This window comes from Brachionichthys hirsutus, chromosome 7 (genome assembly GCF_040956055.1).
Source record: "Brachionichthys hirsutus isolate HB-005 chromosome 7, CSIRO-AGI_Bhir_v1, whole genome shotgun sequence".
NCBI lineage: Eukaryota > Metazoa > Chordata > Actinopteri > Lophiiformes > Brachionichthyidae > Brachionichthys > Brachionichthys hirsutus.
In genome coordinates, this window is record NC_090903.1 from 11,206,345 (window position 1) to 11,228,959 (window position 22,615).

Below are 22,615 nucleotides of genomic sequence, written 5' to 3' on the forward strand. Positions count from 1 at the left end.
GGTTGATTTCTGCTATTCTATTTCTCATCTTCCCGGCAGTCTAACAGGTTCTCATGTATCGACAGGCCCATCATGCTCCAGAGCGTTTTATTGACCTACGCTCTTTGTGCGACTGAAAATGCGGTGACAAGTCTGCGTGTGTGTTATTTCACACTGCACCCGCCTGCCTTGATTGCTGCAGACTGGACCTGATGTTATCTCTACTAAAGTTACTGTAGACACGTCTTTATTAATCACATGTATGTGCAGTATGCTGTCCATCCATGTGATGTTCTTGCGTTCTTATTTTTTAGCTTGCACTTTTTGTACTTGGCCCCAGAGGAAAAGGCTGGTATGATGCTAATTCTACCCAGCCATTGAGACATCTGTTATGAAAGCACAAGTGACGATGTGGGCAGCCAACATTCTGTGTCGGATCTATTATTTTCAAAACCAATCAGAAACACGAGGCAGTGTTTACTTAAATTTGTCAGACAGCGTTCTAAAATGACAATCTGATAGATTCAGAAGGGAAGAAGAGAAATGAGAGAAAGGGAAATAATAGATTAAAGGATACAGTTCATTTCTATTGGAAAATATAATGTCTGAGTGAAAATAAAGGAAGTATAGTATTCCATGAAATATATATCTTTGCAGTGTGCAGACTTTTATTGCATCAACTCTGCTTCAGTGTAAATTAGGCTTATTTTTTAATAGACTGCCTGCATGAGTTGGAGGAAGGACTATCTGTAGGGCTCATTAGATGTATTGTTGGCAGGGTGGGCAAATTACGGTTTGTGATGCCAACTCATCATATTCACTTATCAAATGAAAAATATTTCACCTCAAAAAGTGAGAGCCACAGCAAACAGGTCCTGCAGATGACATGCATTTCAATGAACCTGATGGCTATAAAGGAGGCGACATTTGTTCAAAACTGCTTCTATGATGGAGCAGAGTACATGATAGAGAATAAATTAAGGGATGTGGAGAAATATCACTCACTTTTCATCCAATTATATGAGGCTCTCAAATAAGAAGGATTTACTTAATAGGATTTGCTTTCACGAGTGTGGCAGCAGGAGCAACCAGAAGTGGGACGCGTTTAATGCCTCTAACGCAAACGCTGTAGCTATTTATGGACATTTACAGTTCATCATACCATATAGGATTTTTACCATGATTCAAAATCATAATGTGAAATGTGTAAGTGCCATTGCTCCGTTTGTGAAAATAAGTATGAACTAGAAAAGCACTCACAGAGCACAGACCTCCGCCAAGCAGCCCATTGCCCTTGTAGTTGGATTTAAACCATTCACATGGTGATCTGGATCATCATCAAAAGGTTATAAATTGTTCTTGGCATCTTTGTACGCCAGCCATGAAATGCAGAAGGGAATCAAAGTTGATGTGTATTTTTAACTGCTTTTTTAATATGCAAATGGTGTTTTCAATGTTAAAATGTTTTTTCCTGACCTCCTTCTAGAGCTGATCCAGAAGACATTTTGCGTGGTAGTGAATATAAAATTGCTATCATCAAGATCTGTCCAGCAGACAGACAGACAGACAGACACTGTCAAAAACATAATCTCCTTGATGCAGGTAATTAGTTAATTATCATTTAAGATATATTATATTCCAGTTAATATAATTTGTGGAATTGTACAAATACTCTCATGGTATTAATATGATAATAATAATGTTGCTTTCGCTTTCGCTTTTAAAATAGAACTGGCATTTATCTGCTACGTCTAACACTGTGTTTAAGCTCCGGAAAGGTAGAAATCCAAGCCGACGGGGGAGGTTTCAAAACCTTCCAGGAGACAGATGTTGCTCAAAGCTAGAAATCTCAGTGCTTGGCAACTTAATCATTACATCAACAGCCCTATCAACTCCCTGCAGATCTGTTGTTGGTGGGGGAGAGGCTCCGTTTAGAGACTATTAAATGCCATCTCTGCTTTATGAACCAGCAAGAAATATGGTTGAGCACTAGGGTGAACACATCAGTTCTAGACGACTGTGTTTCGACTCCACAGGATTCAATGTAGCACATGAGGCTCATGTGACCCACCTCTATTTCTGATCTATTATTGGATGAAAGGGTGATAATGGTCAATGAGAAAGTGCTGTCATCCAATGTCATCTAAATCCCATGGTCAATGAACCAAGGGCCCTCTCGGCCCTATAAGATGCAAAAATACTTGCACCCAAGGGGGTCTTTGTATTACAATAATGTCTGGTCAGGCCCAATGTTGGTGAATTCAGTCTCATAGAAATGGACTATAGTTTCCTGCTATTTAAATGGCACCGTTTTCAGATACGAAGATCTGCTTATATCGGCAGGCTCATGGTGTATTAAAAATATTGATGCATAGAACAAAATAGCAATACAGTTGTATATTAAATATGCTCCATATTGGTACTGTGTGTGTGTGTGTTGTCCAATTTAAGGGGTTCATAGCTCTCTTACGATCTTAGCCATTGATAGCTCCACATTTCAGAAAAAAACAAATGCCCAAACCTGAAAATAGTAACATTTGCATTCTTGTATTCTACTAAACATGTCACTTTCTGACATCATTTTAGTTCATCAGGTTATGCTGATTTCAAAAGCTTGTCCCATGAAGCTTTTATTACCCTCGCCGAAGGGGAGGCGAGGGTATTGCAATTGGGTCTGTTTGTCTGTCTGTCCACGCGCATAACTCAAAAACTAGTAACCCACATGTAGATCATGCACACACTGCCCTGCACACACCTACATTCAAGCAGTAATGCAAAGCACCCCATAAATGGGCTTCCTGATTGATGGTTCTTTATCATGGCAACAACCGTCAGGAAAGTGATGAAAACGACTTTTTTGACATGAAATGAATGTGCTTGGTGGAAGGTTGGAGGTTAGAAGACAAATATTGCTAATTTAGCCTTTCATTCAGGACAGTTTAAATCTGTCCATCGATCAAGCAGCATCGTGTGTGTGTGTGTCTGCAATATTTACAGATTTAAAGCCAACTGCCTCACATCTTGTCAAAGTGATTGTGACCAGCAGTAAAGACAAATAAGGTCCATTTATTATCCTCCACCACAAACGACGTGAGATAGGGAATAAAGGAATGGGTCCAAACTGTCCCATCTGTCCGTCTGTCCATCACGCTTTATTCCCAGAGCAAAACTGTTTTCAGTCAACTTTCTTCACGCAGCCAAGTATTGAAGTGTTGCCTTTGCAATTTAGACATTTTGTCATTTTTGTTTGTTCCATTTCGGTGGTTCCACATTGAATTCCTTCTTTGGATTTGTCTCAGATGAAGGTTTCTGGGGCTTAGCTAAAAAAAAAGTCTTAAAATATTTCTTCGCAAACCTTTATGTACACAACCCAAGTACACACTGGAGGTCCTTATAGACATTTTGAAAAAGCACTTTAATTCTTTAATTACACAAATTGATTATATTGTTGTGGGATAATTACAGCTAATGCAACTAATACTTTCCTCATTAAATATATATAATTTAACCCAGCCACATCTCATTTACTGTCTAATAATTTCTATAACCCAGCTGTCCATCTGATCCATCCACCACTATTTAACACATGCCCACCCACACACATTCCTCCTCATCCTTCACAAGTAAATTATCTTCATTGCTAACATGCTGCAAAATAGGAGATGGCAAAGGTACAGGAGCCATCTGTTTATGACAAAGCTATTTTCATGGCTACTTAAAGGAAAATGAATTTATTTATTACTAAATAAATAAACAGACTGAGCCACCAAACATTAAAAAGAAAGTCCATGGCCAAGGCACAAGTGTTTCTCCTAAATGCATCTTAGAATCGAATGTAAAATGCATTGTGATGCACTTTGCAACCAGAAAATCAAATGAGGTTTAAGATGAAACATTGAGATATTTATCCAGAGAATAGTCTTATGGTAATAGTTGCTGTAGAATAATACAAATTCTACCAACAATAGGATTTTGAAAAAGATAATAATTGCAGGACTATTAATATTGACATATTTGAGAGGTCGCACTGTTGGAAAAAGAAAATTAAAATAAAATGAACTGACTTTTCTCCATGAAGAGCCTCCTGTAGGATGGAATCCATTAGTAATATATGCTTAGAAGCAAACTGACACATCAATAAGAGCCAACTGGGAAAGCAAAATAACAACAACAACAGCAGCAGCAACATTGATCACTCTGCAGCAACACGGGATGGTGGAGAAAACTCTCAGTAGCCATCCAGGAAATGGTATTTCAGTCTTCATTACAGTTTATAACCACAAAGATGCCTCATCTAAGAGCTATCAGGCTGGGGAGAAAATGGACTGAATGCAGATAAATGATGATGGAGAGGGAGGAAACCGTGGCTGGGAGATGGAGAGAGAGAGAGAAGGTGAAGAAAAGAGTAGCGGATAGAGGACGGGGAGGAAGGGAAAAAATGAAATGAGAGAGAAAGATAAAAGAGAGGGGAGAGGGGAACAAAATGAGGCTGACTGCTGGGTGGATGTGGAAGTTACACTTCACTCAACGAAACACAGGGTAAGTTGACATGACAACACATTGCAGAGAACCGCATGTAATGGTGCGCCTGCTTTTGTTGGTAGATACCAGTTTTCCACATCACGTGGTCAGAAGCTTGTGTATGTAGATGTCCTTTTTACTGAGTACCAGAGAGGAGACATGCATGACTTTGTGTCTGTTTTCTCACAGTTAATGGCAGACATGGAGACAGACATGCCAGATAATGAACACGGCACCGAATGCCTTTTGGTATCCTGTTATCCGTCCTTGCTGTCCCCTTCTGTCTCTCATCATTTTGACCTCCAACCACCCAAATATTAGATCGCTCCCTGGCCTCTCTTCTCTCTGTTTGTCCGGCTCCTATGCTCTTATAGTCTGAGATCCAAAACGGGGAATACAAAACATGCTTGCGTATGAATGCGCTTTACAGCGCTGCTGTTTGTGTGCATCATGCTGTGTCTAAAAGTTCTATCCGGATGGCAGACAAAAAAGTGCATTCATGTTATCGATTGTGTGTACGTGAGTATGCCGTGTCTGTGTGTGTCTGCATGTGTGTGTGTGTGTGTGTGTGTGTGTGTGTGTTGTCCAAGCTGATGCTAATGGCCACATGATGATGAATTGGCTTCATGATTTCAGTTAGGCTGAGTGGTGATTAAATCTTCATTACCCCTTCTGGTCAGTCCTGCTCTACATAGATTGCCAAGGAACTCAATTCTTCTTCATTCTGCAAGAAGGCTCTGACTGAATCGGGGCATAGCACAGCGACAACCAAATTGCAGCTATGAGAAGAGTGCACAAACAATGGTCTGCAGTTTCTCGCTTTGTCTCAACGTTCGGGGATCGGGCACATTTCATAGCAAGTACTTCGCAGTCAGTTCATATGGCCTCTGTTCTGTAGGTGAAAAAGATAATGTCTAACAAGAGGCGTGCTTTACAGCCCAGCTTTATTTTTAGCTCTCCTTGACAACGATCAAGCCAGGATGGTTGGGCTATTGAAAATGAGTTAGGGTACTCCAATAGGGGGGGACCGGCATATGCGACGCCGCTCTGTCAAACGTTAAGCCCACTGGATGTGGTTGTCCGGGATCAGAGGAGAGCAGGATTTCAATCATACCAGTGAGATAACCGAATTCACCTGATATTTCAAAGTCAAACAAAGCAAAACTCTGGATACTTAGGATTAAGTGCCTTATGAAGACAATAGGAAGCCTCTCTGTGTGGCTACTCCAATAGGCTCCTACGTTTCTAACATAACTAATACTTATAGTATCAAATATTTTAGCAGTATATTTCCACCTTGCTTTCAGTAAATCAGATACAATTGTACTGGATAATCAACTACCAGTGAGCGACTGAACGCTACAGGAGACCAGTTCAAAATGGGGCGTGATTAACTACCTCAGTATAAGAGGTTGCAGGGGGGGCCCTGAGAAAATGAGACATAGGTCTAATTTGCTTTCTTTACGCAGTAAGTGCTCACATCGGAACGTCCAGGAAAATCTATTGTTATAAATGCTGCAGCAGTTCTACTCTGCTGTCTCCTCAGCACCTACAAAATGGACAGTAATCTAAGTGCATGAAAAATGATTTCCACGGCTGAAAAGCTTCTGCAATGAGCTTAAATCCATCATACACAGCATCTTACTGGGATGTGACACAGTTGCGTAACTAAATGAGTAAGTAAGTAAATGGGAAGCTGGGGCATGGCATGCTTTACACTAATAAATGACAGAGCTAGACGCTTATATCAGACCTTTTTTTTCAAGCATAAACTAAACTGTAGTTAATCATGGTCTACATAGTGTTAGGTTCAAACACACTGGAGGACCAACGTTCCCTCCAAGCCTGCATGGGTTCCCTCTCGTAGTCTGAACTTCCTCTCCAAGTCCATAAAACATGAGGAATTTGAAATCAGTGACTCAAAAGGGCCAGTAGGTGTGAAACGTGAGTGTGAATGGTTGTGTAAGTGTCTCTTTCCTTTGACTGACCCGTTTCACATCTTTCCCAAACGTCTCACTGTAGCTCGTTCCAAGAATCTCAAATTGCACGTGAGAATTCGATCCTTCTGCACGGAAATCCATCAGTCCCGTGAGGCCGCTGATCCGTCCCTACAGGAACAAAAAAAAGCCAATTGTTACTGTGTGAGATACCACGACACAGGAGCGGCAGTACTGATGGCTGTATTGTTTTATATTGTTTTATTTATCAGGGCAATTATCCCCTCAGTTAAACGCCCTCATCTCTATTGTTGTGCCATTCAGCCAGGCCTTTGTAAAAACAGAATTTAAATCAATTTAAGTTATTTTACTTATTTTTTTAATGAAACAAAGACAAAAATATGATCCACCTTCTTTCGGGTACTGTGCATCTAATGTCACACTTGAGATCGCACCAGCGTGACTCTACGCATTGATGGGAAATTCCATTATTGCATTGAAACTGATTGCATGTTGCTTTATTCAAACTAGAGACCTGAAAGGGATCAAAACCCAGAATCTTCCTATCTATCCTGAAATCAAACTTTAAATTACATTTAATAATGAGCTCCTATTTTATAAGGCTGTTTTGATGGTTATTGGGCATCATTAGTCATTCAACGGACATTTCAAAGAAGTGTTTTGACTGTATAAACCACAAAACGGAATATTGAGTTTCTTTTTCCTTTTTTTTAAATCCTATTTTGGCTCTGATTAACTGAAATAGGGTGAGGACACATCTGTAGTCTGTGGTCCAGATTCTTTTCATGGTGAGTTATCACAATCATTTTTTTTTCCTCAATAATCATTATTCCTAAATAAACTCCGAGCAGGAATGAATGGTAACTCTGGGATTTGAGTACCTTTTGGATGGTATCCAGCATTGACCACCCTCCATTCCACGGTTTGGTGGACTTCCTCATACAATTCAGGCTGGCCATGCTGTGCCACTTCCTGTCTTCCAGTTTCCTATAGAAGGCGTTGGCCAGCATCAGAACACTGTCGTACAGGTAGAGGTTGGACACCTGTTGGATGGTGGTCAGTTTGAATCAATGCATCCATGGATACCAAAAATAAAACACATATTTTCTCATCTCATATCACATATCATCGGAAAATAAAATTGAATCTCCTTATTTGGAGAGGGGAAAGGAGAGCCAGCAGAATTCTCACTTTTGACTGATATTGGATTTTTTCGTTCTCTAAATTAACTCTCTGGTGAAATACAGAGATCGATTTACTGAGCAATGATGACATTTCAGCAACTTCAGTGAAATTATATGTATGATACAACACTGTCTTCTGTAATTAACACAGAGTAGAAAAACAAGTAATTTCTAGTCCAATAATTGCGTTTCAGAGCTCTTATCAATCCAACTGTCTGCTTGCAACTGAAGTGAAGCCTGTCAGGAATCATGTCTCCAGCCTTCTGTCTTGATGTGACAGTGGATTTGATAGTTCCTCTGGGTCGAGTCATGTCAGTCAACCCACAACAGAAGATTCATGGAAGCAATACAAGCTGCCACTCCGGGCATTCACACTATAATCTCATTGGTAAGCCATCATAAAAGTCAAGTTCAAGTGCCTCAAGGACACTGAATCAGGGGCTGAGTAGCCCGGGCTATGAAAGGCCTAACCACAGCTGATTGGTTGTGAAATGAACAAGTAGAGCAAAACTCTGCGATCCCCCTCGGTGTTTAAACTATTCTGATGTATGCTTGCAATGTCATTACCCAATATTTAACCCTGTTTCATGTGAATTATTGAAAACTGCAGGCACACACTCACCACATGGTTTTCCCATCTGTGCGGAGTATGGATGAAAAGGAAAATGAACAGTCCAATAAAACCACAACAGAACCCAGCCTTTGCTCTCCAGATGGATGGAACAAAAGACACATCTGAAAGATGGGACTAGGCGTTCTCGACCCGAGTGACTGCATTTTTAAAGCGGGGTGGCATTTCCGGTTGACAAATAATAAAATCAAAGGTATCATCTGTTTTAGAGCGTTGCACTTCTTTCCACAAAGAAAATATCAGCAGTATGTGCGTAATATCACATTACTGCATTCAGTTTGGGTGTCACAGTGGTGGTGCTGTTGCCTCACAGCAAGAAGGTTGCAGGTTCAAATTCAAGAAGAAGGAATCTCCGTAGAGGAGCTATGTGCTATACAGAGAAGAGAATAAATAAATGATACCATGGTTGAGCTATTCTGTCTCAATGGAGTGTTAGGTTGCTTCTACCTCCAGGGACTGCAGATAGCCGTCTTGCGGGTCACAGAGAAGGGAGGCGATCCGATGGTTGTTCCTCATGCAGCGAACATTGGTGTCTCTCCACAGCGGGAAGATCTGACGAATGATTGTCATGCGCCCCAGGGAGCTGTGAACCAACTCCATGATGTCTGCATCACTTACTTCCTGAAGATGAAGATGACAGGAGGAGCTTAGTGTCAATGTCTTCAGTGCAAGGGAGTTCATGCTATTTGGATTTTGACTTTAAGAAAATGGGGTTCATTGAAAAAGCACTTTGATCAAATTTGAATAAGAAACAAAAAACCAAGGTGGAATTTTATTTGGCTGTGCTGCTTTTATGGAATTAAAATATAAGATAAGACATAAATTAGATTGAAGAGAAAGTCAAAAGTGGCACAAGAGTAAATTAACAATGATCGATGGATGATACATCATGTTCCTGACCCAATGTCAGTTTGCTTAATATCTTGAATAAACTGCAACTTTGTTTTAAGCCAAAAGACAAATATTAAATCATTTTAACCAATAGTTATTGTCAACATGCCAAATTTTAAGAAAACATACGACATTTAGGAAGCAAATTTGTTGCATTATTCAAATGAATGATCAACAAATCAATGGACATTTCAAGTAAATCCTACAAGACAAGAGTGCAGTTGACCTCTGGCTCTCCTCTGCAGAGTGGATAACTGTAAAGAGGGGAGGATTAATATTCATGAGACAATGCCTGCTGGTCTCTCCAGATCTGAATAGTGGTCAATGCTGAGGCAGACAGGCAGACTCTTGGGAAATGTTGGGTTCATATACTGTCTGATAACAAAGCTGTGATGTAACTGCAGGTCAAAGCTTCAACAGCTGTCGGCTAATCCTCCACCACACAATCCTGACTCTGTGATCAGGATTGATCTGATCAGTCAATTTGATCTATTTTTGACTTGCATGCTGTACAGTGCGAGTTTAAACACTTCCTCATTTGAGTCTCGCTCAACTAGTTTTATTGTATGACTCCTTGTCTGACTCCTCCCAGTCAGGAAGGTGAGGGTATGAATATTCATTAGTTGCTGTGACAGATTAATCAGATGAAAAATGCTGCATGGCTCACAGAGCTGAACCTTCACGTCCAAGCTAATGACTTCCAGTGCTGCCCAGGCCCAGTGTTCCACCATCATCAAAAGGGACATTTGGGTCACCTGACCCAGCGATGGCACTGACCAATCAGATAGGGATGACACAATAAGTCTCCTTTAACCTCCAAGTAAACAGACATGATTACGATACATTTGACTTGCATGCTGGTTATTTGTTTGAGTTCAGGGCCACTAGAAGAAATAGAAAATACGTCTGCTTATTTGAACACTACACACATCACACACACACAAAATGAAAAATAGAATAAAATCACCCATTTAGTGCAGGCATTGAAATCGTCAGAGACAACCTATTCAAGTTCCTGAAAAATTAATATAGCACAGCCTGACCAAAATACATTAATCACATCAGGTGCAGACAGGTAGGTTAAATTATCTTTTCTGTGCTACTCAATCAGTGTCATTAATCTGCCATTAGCAATAAATAAAAAAAACATAGCTGGTAATTATGACAAATATTTCATTAGAAGTATAGGTACGCTGTGAAGCTGAAAGCAACTTAAATGTGAAGCACTATAATGGGAATCAGAGAGAAAGGCTAATCCAGTGAAGGTATAACTAGCATATATTGTCTGAGCTACATCAACAAAGCTGTAGCTGCACTGCTGTGTGCAAACTGATTCATTTGTAGAAATAGATCAATCCAGCTGAATTGCAAAAACATTGACCCGAGCTCATTTAAAATGAGTTAGTAACTAAGATCCGATTGCCCAACAGACTGCCCAAATGGATCATGTAGATGGGGTGAAGGGCACTGTTAGATTCATGGTCTCATTTTCACAGCATTATGCAAGTAATTGCTCATGAACAATGTGCAGATTTGTATTGTTACATGACTCGCTATTGATTTGATGGCAAAGATTCATCTTGTATTTCATATTTCAGCCTGTGGATGTGTGTTTGGACTTATTTAATAAAATTGCTGTGCATTATTTAAATAACCTACCAAAGGTGACAGATTAACATTTAGATAAGGGTGCTGATAGGAACTGCCTGTGGGGACTCTTTGAATTGACGAGCATCTTGCTGGAAACCTCCTCTGTTCAGCATTTTTGGGTGGCTGCATAATCTTTTAAAAATGTGTTTGTGTTTCTGCTTGGATGCCGTTGGCGATTAATTATACGAAGGATCATGTCAGGAGCCTTCAGTGTTTTGAAAAATGCCATGTTGATCGTTAGAAACAGGATAAGTTAAATAAAAGCTTGGTTTCTTTATGTTGCAAGCGGCTCCTGCGGTACTCCACCTTTCTGTATCGTTGGCTTGGTGGAGATTTGTGTCAGTCGAATCGATTTTCCATCTCAGCCTTGATGGGCAGTAAACCAAGACATCGCTCATATCATGACTGTACCCTCTCTATCACAATGGGCACATCCAGCTAATCCATCAAGCATTCTGTATCACCTTCTTGCTACCAAAGGAAGAACCACCCCCATCCCCCCCCAACAAATCCTATGAGACTGTGTGATCCATCTGAGCCCACTAGACAGTGTCAGATAAAGGAGACCCAGAAGCTGCAGCACGGTGGTTCATTTCGTGGCCTTTCTATCACAACCATGCCCTGTTGCTCTTATCAACTCGTTCTTACCCTTACTTATCCAAAATATAGTTTTCCTTGTTTCTGTGTTGGCTAAATTTAATACTCAGAGGCCTAATGTGCTTTGCCTTAGTTTTGAATGCATTACTATCAGTCCCACAATGAAAATGCTTGTGACGTAAGAAAGGTTATAAGGAAAGTTAATAGTTTTAACCTCATTGTTTTCCTTCAGGGGACACCACTGAGTTTTACAATGTTTTCTTTGGTTCAGCGGGACATTTTCTTAAATACGTGGTGCATAATGGTCAAGTTCACATTATGTATTTATTAATTTATGTAAGCACCCCATAATAAAAATATGAACTAATCTGGAAACATCAACTTTATTATTTCCTGTTTAAATGTTTTTGAAAGTTATTGGTTTTTTCCACTCATGCTTACACCAAGTCATCATCATCATCATCATCCTCATCCTCATTTCATCTCTATCTGTCTTAATGCGTGCGTTTCGCTATTCTAGCTCGGCAGCTGCATTCACGGCGACTCGTATAGTTGCTGGAGGCAGATTAGCACAACGGCGTGTTGTGAGACTTCAATGAAATGTGTGACCTTGTTTTCCCTGTGTGGGTTGTAAATGTGGGCCGGAGTCTGGGGAGCTGTGTGGGTGGGCGGCACCAAAATAAATGTCACCTCTCAGTCCGGACCAGGCAGAAGAACAGGGTCCACTGTCCGTGGGGACAGCCGGTGCTTATAGGAGCCACACGTGACGGAGGGAGCTGTTACTTCTCTGTTTTTGCCATACAGCTGGACTGCATATATATCATGTATTTACTGGCCCCATAACAAAATGAGTTAACCATCACTGAAGGCCAGTGACCAGCATATAATGACCATTGTTATCCTTAACAATTGTCTTGCTGGAGTTCTGAGAGGCCTGAGTTTGTGCTAGAATATTAATTCAAATTAAGTATTACAGTGCCGAACTTATAACTACATTAGCCTCTGTAATCTTTAATGAGCTCAGCGGCTGCTTTCAGGAGTCGTGAATGACGACAACACACAACAAAGAAATATCCTGTAAAGATCCTGTTACTTGACACGATTAAAGCCCAATCCCAGTCCTCCCCTTTAGCCCGGAAATATCAGAGTAAACGAAACATGGCCATCACTCCAAATTGCTGTGGGAGGCATGACTTGACTTTTGTTTTCATTTGCCAATGTATAAATGTCTGTGATAATTATTTTCACCCTAATAGCATATGCATACTGATGAAGTGGCGGGTGGCTTCACATTGGGATTGGGCATTAAAAGGCTGCAGCATCTGGTATAGATGAGGGAAAACTTCCATGTGGATGAAGGGTTGGAGGAAAATGTTACTCTGATAATTTATTCAGATGATTTCGGAGCATCAGTTTTCATCACTAGTGTGTGTCCACATTGTGGAACCACTTCAGTAGAATTATTATATGAATAATGTGACCTTTTAAAGAGGGAAAATGCTGCTCCACTCAATTCAGACAAGGCTTTTGTTGGTCAGTACAATTCCTTTCAGTTGCCTAACAATAGCAATGCACCAATAATGAGCCTGATTCACGCTACGATCTGCAAACCCATTGGTGAATGGGTGTAAATACGTCTGCTTCTTATATAACCTGGGTGCTGGGTGTGAAAATGATAACCGCATCATTCGGATGTCAGGAATGTTACCTGCGCGGGGTTGTGTGTCAACTTGCCTCAGGCATCTAATCAGATCAATACCGCATAATAATATGACTGTTAACTTTCTGGAAACCCGAAAGGTTTGAAATTACTCAGGGTCTCAAAAGCTGTTGTAAATCAAAACTTTAGTTTGGTGTCTGCTGAAATGCACAGTGAAAATAATTTGAAATATTGACCTTTATAGCTCAGCTCGCTGGAGCTCATTAGAGTCTGAATAAGGTTAGTTATGCAACCAGATACCTGGAAATATTCCAAGTCCTCACCCTCATTAACTTGTGTCAATTAATTTATATATTAATTCAGGCTACTAAAATTCACCATCAATATCTTAATAAAGCATACACGGTAAAAAATATTTTCACTGTTGGATTGTTCTCTGGCTAATTTATATTTCTTTTTGTTAAATCTTCTATTTAAAAGTCAATTTGCAACAATCTTTTCCCCAGGACTCCAGCTTCCAAATTATTTCTGCATGTTGATTCAATAACATTATAATCTGGATCTCATGCACACATTGATCCTCTACTCTCCAGCACAGATCATTCTGTCATTATTTATACTTCAAGCACATGTTCAGATGAAACTAGAAGACGATATCCTTATAAAATGCATACTGCATGTGTTTAGACTGAGAGCGTCTACATGGATATTATGTTTCAGGTGACTCAACTAGGAATAACCTTCTATCTTTCATCCCACGCTTTTAGCATCAGCCCAGCCCTATGACTCCCCTTTATCTCCAAATCAATTTAAATGAATGGAAATGCAGCGCTGAGCCACAAAATTAAAAGGCAAAATCCACTGTTATGTATTCACTGAGTGTACTTGCTATGATAAGCAATTTAGAAGACCATTTAGGTCAGTATTAGACACACACACACACTGATCAGCTGCACTAACATCAATGCATTTTGGGAGGGAAATTACACAACATAAAATAAATTCCAGTTCCTCAGGCAGTGAACATATAAAACTAATGATGCACTGAAAATTTAGGTAATTGTGGTATAATGCAGAGTGACAATGCTACGGGTTGTCATGTGTTTACCTCTGCCTTGGCAGCATACCAGTGTGTGTTGACAGACAAGCTGACACTGAGGTTTAAGTGTGTATGTTTGCGTTTCACCTCACCTCGTTGGCGTAGACCCAGTGACTATCCTTGGATGCCAGGTTGGTTTCCACAGCCTGCAGTGATAAATAAAATAAAAGAGGTCACAGGGAGCACAAATATAGTGCATTTATATGATCTTGCATGCAATTCATTGGGAGCTTTCGATATTCAGTCACTCCTTTGGCATTTCTGGAGCCTAATTTGTAACTCAAGATACGGTAGTCTGTTTAGCCAAGGCACAAAGACATAGCATGGAATGCACTCCCTGCCTGGAGTGCACTGGACTGGCCAGCCATTATAAATTATGCAATGTGCAGACCTGCTACACACAAGATGGATTATCTTTAAATTGAATGTGAGAAGCCTGATGCACATATTATAGCCAATGCTTTGAGCCTAAATTTATAAGCTGTGGTCATGTCACTTTGCCTGTAAAATACATATTTAAAGTGAAATAGACAATGTGGAGACCACTGGAAAAGGTGGCAGTTTGCTACAAATCTGTTGGATTCTGTGACACTGGAGCGTCAAAGCTAAAGAAAGATAAATAAATAAACATTAAGGTTTAAATTTAAAATGAGTTACTTTATTTAAATTAAATTAAGTATATCACTGATCTGTTTCTATTTGAATCATCCAAATGGCCAGGGTTTTTAAACCTATTTAGGCAATAGCTAATGTATAGACATAATTCGTGTGTCTGGTGACCATCAGATATTGAATAGAAGTATACATCATGTAAAAAGACGCACCTTGCAAAAAAAAAAGAAAAAAGATTTTAATCTTCATATTTCATTCGATCCTGCCACACAATGATATTTTCCACGCTAATGCTATTGACTGGCAGACAATACATAAATCAACATGTATCCTGCTATATTATAGAAGGATTCCTCATATGCATAATATTTTAAATAAAATTAGGCTGCCACAGTAATCATGTGACTAAAATACATGTAGATGTTGAATAAATAAAAATTAAAACAAACATTTTAATGGCATCGCATCACGGAGCTCTGCCACATGCTTTACATCACAGAGAATGCAGCAAATTGCTGTCAATAGAGTCTGAATGAATCTGTTTCACACAAAGCAACGAAGACCGATGTCTCAACATATAACCGACAGAGCCCCGCCTCATGTGTAATTCATCACAGCGTGCTTATCAATAATAGCTGGATCGTGATTTAATTTTAATAGTACTCCTGTTCCAGATTGAGGCGACCATGCCAGGGTAAGAGAGACGTTTGCTTCCATTGTTGAAATGTCACGTCTGGTACTCAAACTGAAAATGCAGGACTATTTGCCTTCAAAAATTGCCCCAGAATTCAAAAGGTTAGGCCAACATTATCGATGGATGCCAGAGAGTTATGAGTGTAATGTAGTGAGGGTCTAAAACGTGTCAATGCGGGACCCTGTAGCCCTCACGAGAAGCACTGATCGGTGCTTCTGACCTGCTCAAAGGTATCATTTGGTTTCACAACAGGATTTCTGAACAGCATTTACTGTTGCACATGAATTATTGGTTCATTTCTGGCTCATATAGAATTGTTTGTGATTGGTTAATTATTCATCCAAATTAAGTCACATCGGGATTCGGGGTACGGGGGGGGGGGGGGGGGGGGGCGCCAAACTCATCAAGCTAAAGGAAATTACATTATTTGTCATACTCGAGGTGATTAAAAATGGCGTTTTGTATTGCAGTCATTCAAATTCACATTCAAAACATTAATTCTGTGCATTGTTTATAACCTGATCCTAGACATTCATTAATTTGGCAGAGAAATTAGTGGTGCTGTAGGTGACAATTTAACAATTTAAATGTGATAATTGCAGAGAAGAATGGGAATGTTTCACTCCAGCCTGTACAATATAAGACTGGAAAGCTTGTGCATGTTTGTGTGTGCAAAGTGTGGCATGAAACCAGGTCTGGGGGGAAATTAAGGCCACAGCGTTTTAGGTTGAGCTGTAGGGAATCCTTAAGGCATAAGGTGAGCAAAAAGAAAACCCGTCACGCGTCAAAGAAAGAGTGCGTGTGGTGAAGGAAATGAAGAAACAATTAATACATTTTCTGCACACACACACAGTTTACGGCCCTAGTTTTCAATTTCGTCATGCACTATGTAAAAATATCATTTTAAAGATGCACGGCATAATTTTCTTTTGCATGGATAATTTATGTTTGAACTTGAAACATCCATGAACTGCACAATGAGACTGTTTATTTTGACATGCAACGCAACTTGACACATTCTTTCATGAGTCAAACGCAGCTTGTGAAGCTCACCTCGGGCTCAGCAATTCTCTGTAACTCACTTTCGGTTAATGGCAAAAGATCGTTAGGGGTTTCCTGCATGCGATGTGACGGAATAATATCAGCAAAATCCTTTCATGTGTGTGTAATCCATTAATTCAAATTAGGATAATGTATTTCCGGCCTTAAATAAAATCTGACAATGAAAGCTATTGTCTGCCTTGAAAAATAATCCTGACATTCAAGGGACATGACAGCTCCTTGAGCTGCATTCATTGTTGCAGACAAAATCTGTCAGAAGCCATGATGTTAAAAACAAAGTCTAGTACTGGAGTGTGGGTTAGCTAATGTGTACCAGCTGGATTACAATGTTTTGTTGAAGCCCTGGGCACAACAGAACCCACCACTTGAGAGGTTCAGCCCCAGTTCACAGTGCAACTGACATCTCCAGACACTCTAGAAATGAAGCCTTATTAGGTTAAATTAGGGAGTTGCTTTTGACCTTGCGGCAGAATGAAAATGAAACACACTGTGTATAATGCCGAGTGCTGCTCCAATGGATTGAACGCGGTGCTCGATTTCTAGGTGGTCGCTGGGAAGTGTTGTTGATAATTAACATGTTCTCAAATGCAAACAACAGAAAAAAAAGACATTGAAAACAACTTCCAATGTGAATATCCTGGGGTCTGATTTAAAATGTGATGATGCAAAGCTGAACGTCATTCCGGTTAACAAGGCCCCCCTTCAGGCGTTGGGGGACCGGAGGGGTGACGGGGGGGTTGGCTCCTGTTACAATAGAAAACAGCAGGCTCAAGGAGAGAGGCTGCACTAAATGTGGGATGTATGGATGAGCAGAAGAGCACCATTCATGGTGACCAATACGTTTCTGGTAGCCCAGCGCACTAATATCATTAGAAACTTGCTTTTATTCCAGTTGATAATTGAAAGGATCTAATATAATTGGGACACTACTGATGAGCATGCGGCGACTGAGAGAAGAGCTATGTTAAAATGAATCAAACCAACAGTCATGGCAACTGCATCCACTGCACCAGGAAGGAAACCTGTGCCCAGAATAAACATAGTTAACGCACAAAATGCTCAAAATGCTACTCTGTCGGTTATCAGACGTCTGCCGATTGAACTCAGGAGTCAGCACTACTCACTATTCCCACTAACAGCATCACAGAAAGCAAGGAACTCATACAAGCATCGACAGCTGAAATCATTGAAATATTTGGTACAAAGGCAGAAAGGACGCCCCCACAAAAAGGAGCCTCATCATTGAGAAAGTAAAAGTGTCACACCGGAGCTTAAACACTTATGGAGAAATGAAACGTCTCCCTTCACTTCACAGATAGCTAACAGTCAACCTCTGGAGAGCAAAACAATTTTGGAGAAGGTATAAAAATGTGCCTGGAGCGACATCTGAAGAATTCTCTGCATACTGTTGATACCGCCAAAGCCATGGTGACACTTACGTCTCCAATCAGAGAAGCAAAAGACCCCAGGCATGTTCTTATACAGTAGCGATGCCACAAAGGCAGCCACAAAATGCCATCTCCAATTTGAAGCTGTGACAGATGTAAAAAAAAAAAAAAGTAGAGCAATCGTGGTTAGAAGGATGTGAAAAGAGGTGCGGGTTGGTGTGGGCAAGCCGAAAACGACTGAGGAGCAACGATTAACACGCTCGATACTATTTGATGCTTTATAAAATGATTTTTATTGTTCCCACAGATACTAATTTATTGGCTAAACCAAATTAAAAGTAATTCAGTCTAATCCAACTGCCCTGCAACACTTCCATTGGTTTTAACAAGGGGTTGTTGATCAAGGTGGAGGATGTGATTTGGGGATGTTCAACTGTAAAGTACTGCAACATGCTGAATGATGCTTTAATTATTTGTGTTCTGTCTATTGATACGCACAAGGGTTGGATAACTAACAGGTGTGTATCGGCATCTATTTATTACATAAACCATCAGAGTTTGTTAAATCAAGTAGTGAATGAATCTACCAGCTCATTCACATACCAGGCATGTTAATTACTATAATAATGTAATAATAATGTCTTCAAAAGTATTCATTTCAACTTTGGCATTGTATTTTCAGCGGGTACGAAAGTTGCGATGAGTTAAGTGCCAAACACCGGGAGGGAAGCCACGATGCGTTACTATGCAGAGATGCACACACCTGTGTGTAGGTGTTATGTGTATAATGATGGCGATGTTCTCTGTTACATAGCAGTGTAGAGAACTTGCGAGCGATATAAATGCCGCCCTTGCAGATTAGGTTTTAGGTATTTAGAAAATTTAATGTCTTCAAAAGTAGAGTCTCAGCGTGTGGAAAAAATAAAGACGTGTTCTTTCTCCCAGCGAGGAAAGCACATTCAATTCACTCAGTGTATGTTTTCCTGACTGAATTCTTTTTTGGGAATGATGTTGAAAGATGTGCAAGATTCACTCCTTTTTATTAATATGATTCAATGTATTTATCTGAATCTCTGTGTACCAGTCAGCGTGTTTAATATCTAACCCTCTGAGTGAACACCTTCTCATGTACAATAATTCAATCAAGATCAAAAAGCAGATGTAAAAAATAATCTCCACATGCTTTAAGACATCCGTTCCCTCGGTGAAAGAAGAGTGAAACGTGCGATAATGCTCATTTCAACTGCAGGCTTAAAATTATAAGAACCCAGAATAAGGAGTGCTCAGCTAATAGCATTTGAAATCTGATGCTGAACTGGCCGTAATTCAGGTCACGCTGGTTTTAGTTTTAGTCAGGGCCATAATTTGGAGGGTGGATGCTGAAAGGCTTTGGTTTGCTGTCACCCTTTCTATGTTCTCTTCATATGAGGACCTCACATAATAGCAAGGAAGGAATAATGAGGTCCACCATCAAAGGTTTACAACGGTTTACAATTGTTCATCTGAACCAAGCGTTGCCCCATTGCTGTGGAAACTTCAGCCTCTTGCATGCCCATTTAAAGGTTACACATGTGGGTTAGCTTTAGCATTTCACTGCCAAGAGAAGAGTCTTTTTCAAAAGATACAGCAGCCGATGGAACAAAAAAAAAAAGGGAGTCTAGCCTGGTTGCTGATCTGAAGTCTTTAGTGATAATCTGACACCTGAACAAATTGCTTCTGACCCTCTACAGCAATATGGAAGGCCAGGTGTCCCTCCCAAGAAGACACACGTGTCACATTAAAAACAAATTATTCCCCATCTGCTATGGTACTAAGTCCGCCACTTTCTTGTGCAGATAACCTCCTACAGGTTTACGCTGCAAGACATGAGTGGGATAGTTAATTTCTGAATGAGAATACTCACCAATGGCCACATTATGCTGCGATTAAGATTAGAGTAACTTTAGGAATGTGCAGCATTATTGTTTGAATAATCAAACAATCAACAAAATATTCCGGTCTACAGAGGTAGACATTCATTTTCTCTAGCCTATTCCAGCTAACAATGGCAGTGTACATCCTGGATAAGTCGCCAGTTTATCGCAGTGCCACATGCAGTCGAAAGACAAACAACAGTTCACACTCATATTTCTGCCTGAGGTTAATTTAGGGTAGCCTCTATTGCATGTAATTTGTGGTGGGAGGGAGCCAGAGGGAAAATTTACACTTGAATCTTTACTTCACATATGATGGAAAATACTTCACCAATAGTTATTTCGCTCATCTGTGATTGTAGTCATAGCATAAAAACAGATATGTGGTAAGTACAGTATATTACAAGCTTGTTTTAAATTTAAATGAAAATTTAAAAATGTAATTATTGGTGTTACTATGGTAATTGTGCTGCATTTTTATTTTCCATTTCCATTTTAAATCTATTTCAAAACATGCCCTGAAGCAGAGTTTTGAGACGCTTCTGTTTTATAAGACAAGATGGAAAAAGGCTATAAAAAAACAACAAACTCTGGCTGATAACCTGGCGCCAGAATCCACAGCTACAATACTCGAAACGAAGCTGACAGGCACAATCACATAAAAAATTAATATCTGTAACTAATTGGTCCTGATCCAAGCAAAGACCAGAGACGAGCAAAATGCTATTCAAATACAACTGAATAATTCATGGTACCATTATTTTAGACACTATTTATCAAGCAATTTTAGGTGAGTGAATTGCAAGAATTGTTTTACATAAAAGCTCTCAATACTATTTGAGGGCCATTAGCGTCAATAAAATGACTCACAGAACTCTCTATTCAAACTTATCTTCACTGCTAAGCAAACATCTTAAGAGAGAGTAATTTTTATTTGGAAAGCACATAAATAATTAAGCTCTCCCTTTAGTCAGTGATGTAATCAGGACAGGAAAGGTGGCACCTGTGGCACAAAGTGAAATGTCCAATGTCTTTTACTCAACTTGTAATTTACTTGAAAACAGTTTGGTGCACAGGGTAAAGAGAGTTGGGACACACTTCAGTCTTTTCTGTTGTGCATAAAAGCTGAGATAGTGTGAAGCTGATTGTTCCATTTTGTACAGCGAGAAATAAACTGCTTTTTCACGCTGCAGTGGTTTCACAAGAGTCCTCGTTTGAGAGCGATGGTAGTAAATGTTGGTGTATTTTTATGCACAATGATGGGACAGGGGGGATGGATGAAAATGCTCAGGCTGGCTGTGGAGGGCAGAGATCAGGGTCCACATAGTGATAATAAAACGTGGACAAGGCTTTTTTTAAAAGGACACTGTAATCACTAAGATATAATCACGAGTAATTACATTTTGAAACTTAGTCGGCTGTGGTGTCTGGTAAACAGGATCGTACAATAGAACATCCGCTCTGTAAATTGAGCTTTCATTTTTATTTCATTTTTGTGGGGTTCACTTTGTTTTTCTGACCATCACAACACAGAGCTCATCTGACCCCCCCCCCCCCCCCCCCAAGGAAATTATGATCAAGGAACCTGGAGGGAAACATGGCATCAATATTTGAACGAGGTCAAATATATTGACTTAAAATATAAAATATGTCAGAAACAAATAGTAATTGGTATCAGAACTGAACTCGACAGACTGTTATTATTAAATACACAAACTCAGTTATGCTGCATCTGCAACTCTGCATGCAAAATCATGTTCCTGTGCCTCAGCACACGCTACCTGTTGATATCAATGTCAAACAATGTGATGTCACTCCATTTTTTTTATTCTTAATGCTTTAAAAGGAGGAAAGTAGATAGTAATAAAAGGATACATGGTCTTATCAATATCAATGCTGATCCCCTAACAATGAGCCTTTACGTTTCGTTGTGACAGAAGATGACTTCTTGTCACCTTCCCAGGGAAGATAAGGCAGAAACTAAGTACTAAGTAAAAATCATTTCTGTCCATCCCTGCAGATACACACCAAACCTCTTGAGGAAGTATTAAGAGAAGTGCATAAAATACTGGGATCAGACCGGGAGTGTGTGTACAGGGCAGCCCCCTGTTGTATGGTAGATGTGTGTGTGTGTATAAGAAGAATGGAACACCAAAAAAATACCATACATGCTCAAACGCGCTCTCAGGGGTTGATCACAAAGAGACAGATGCAGACACTTGAACGTATGGCATTCATAGAAACATGTTCGATAATTGTTTCGGGTCTTTAGAGACAATCATTCCCAGTATACAGCCTTCTGGGGTAAGTAGAGCAACATGGTTTAATTACAGACAATAAATATTATATATGCTGTAAATATTATCCTGCTTTTTAATGTCCATGAGGCAAATGGTTGCATCAAAGAAATAATGAGTTATTGTACAAGCAGCAGTTAACACCTTGCCTGGAAGGAATCTGCTTTGTTAGCGTGCTCGGGTATCGGCCTCCATAATGCTCTGCTGTTTTATTGCTGCCGGGCAACTGTATACAGTATATCTGAGCACTTTAATTTAATCTGGGTCATCAAGATCAATAAATGCGTCCAAACTGTGACTCTTTGGGGGATGGAAACTACCTGTTTAGGCCTGAATGATTTCCGAGTGACTTTTCTACAACCCCATGTGCACAGCTTGTCGCTTTGGCACAATAGAAATTGAATATTGAATATTTGAGCTGGAGAGATGATGCACTGCTCGAATGTGGTGAGGGGACGCTTTAATGTTATTAACAGCAG

The 22,615-nt window shown here is 39.9% G+C and overlaps 1 protein-coding gene across 1 annotated transcript in view; it reads right to left on the reverse strand.

Moving 5' to 3' along the window:
* The window catches only part of grid1a (glutamate receptor, ionotropic, delta 1a), a 152,659-nt gene that overhangs the window by 15,561 nt on the left and 114,483 nt on the right, over nt 1-22,615 (reverse strand). The window contains exons 5-8 of the mRNA XM_068741145.1: nt 14,263-14,316; nt 8,721-8,894; nt 7,340-7,501; nt 6,489-6,608 (exon numbers count right to left, since the gene is read on the reverse strand). Of these exons, the coding sequence (XP_068597246.1) occupies nt 6,489-6,608; nt 7,340-7,501; nt 8,721-8,894; nt 14,263-14,316 (510 nt within the window). The remainder of the gene's footprint in view (nt 1-6,488; nt 6,609-7,339; nt 7,502-8,720; nt 8,895-14,262; nt 14,317-22,615) is intronic.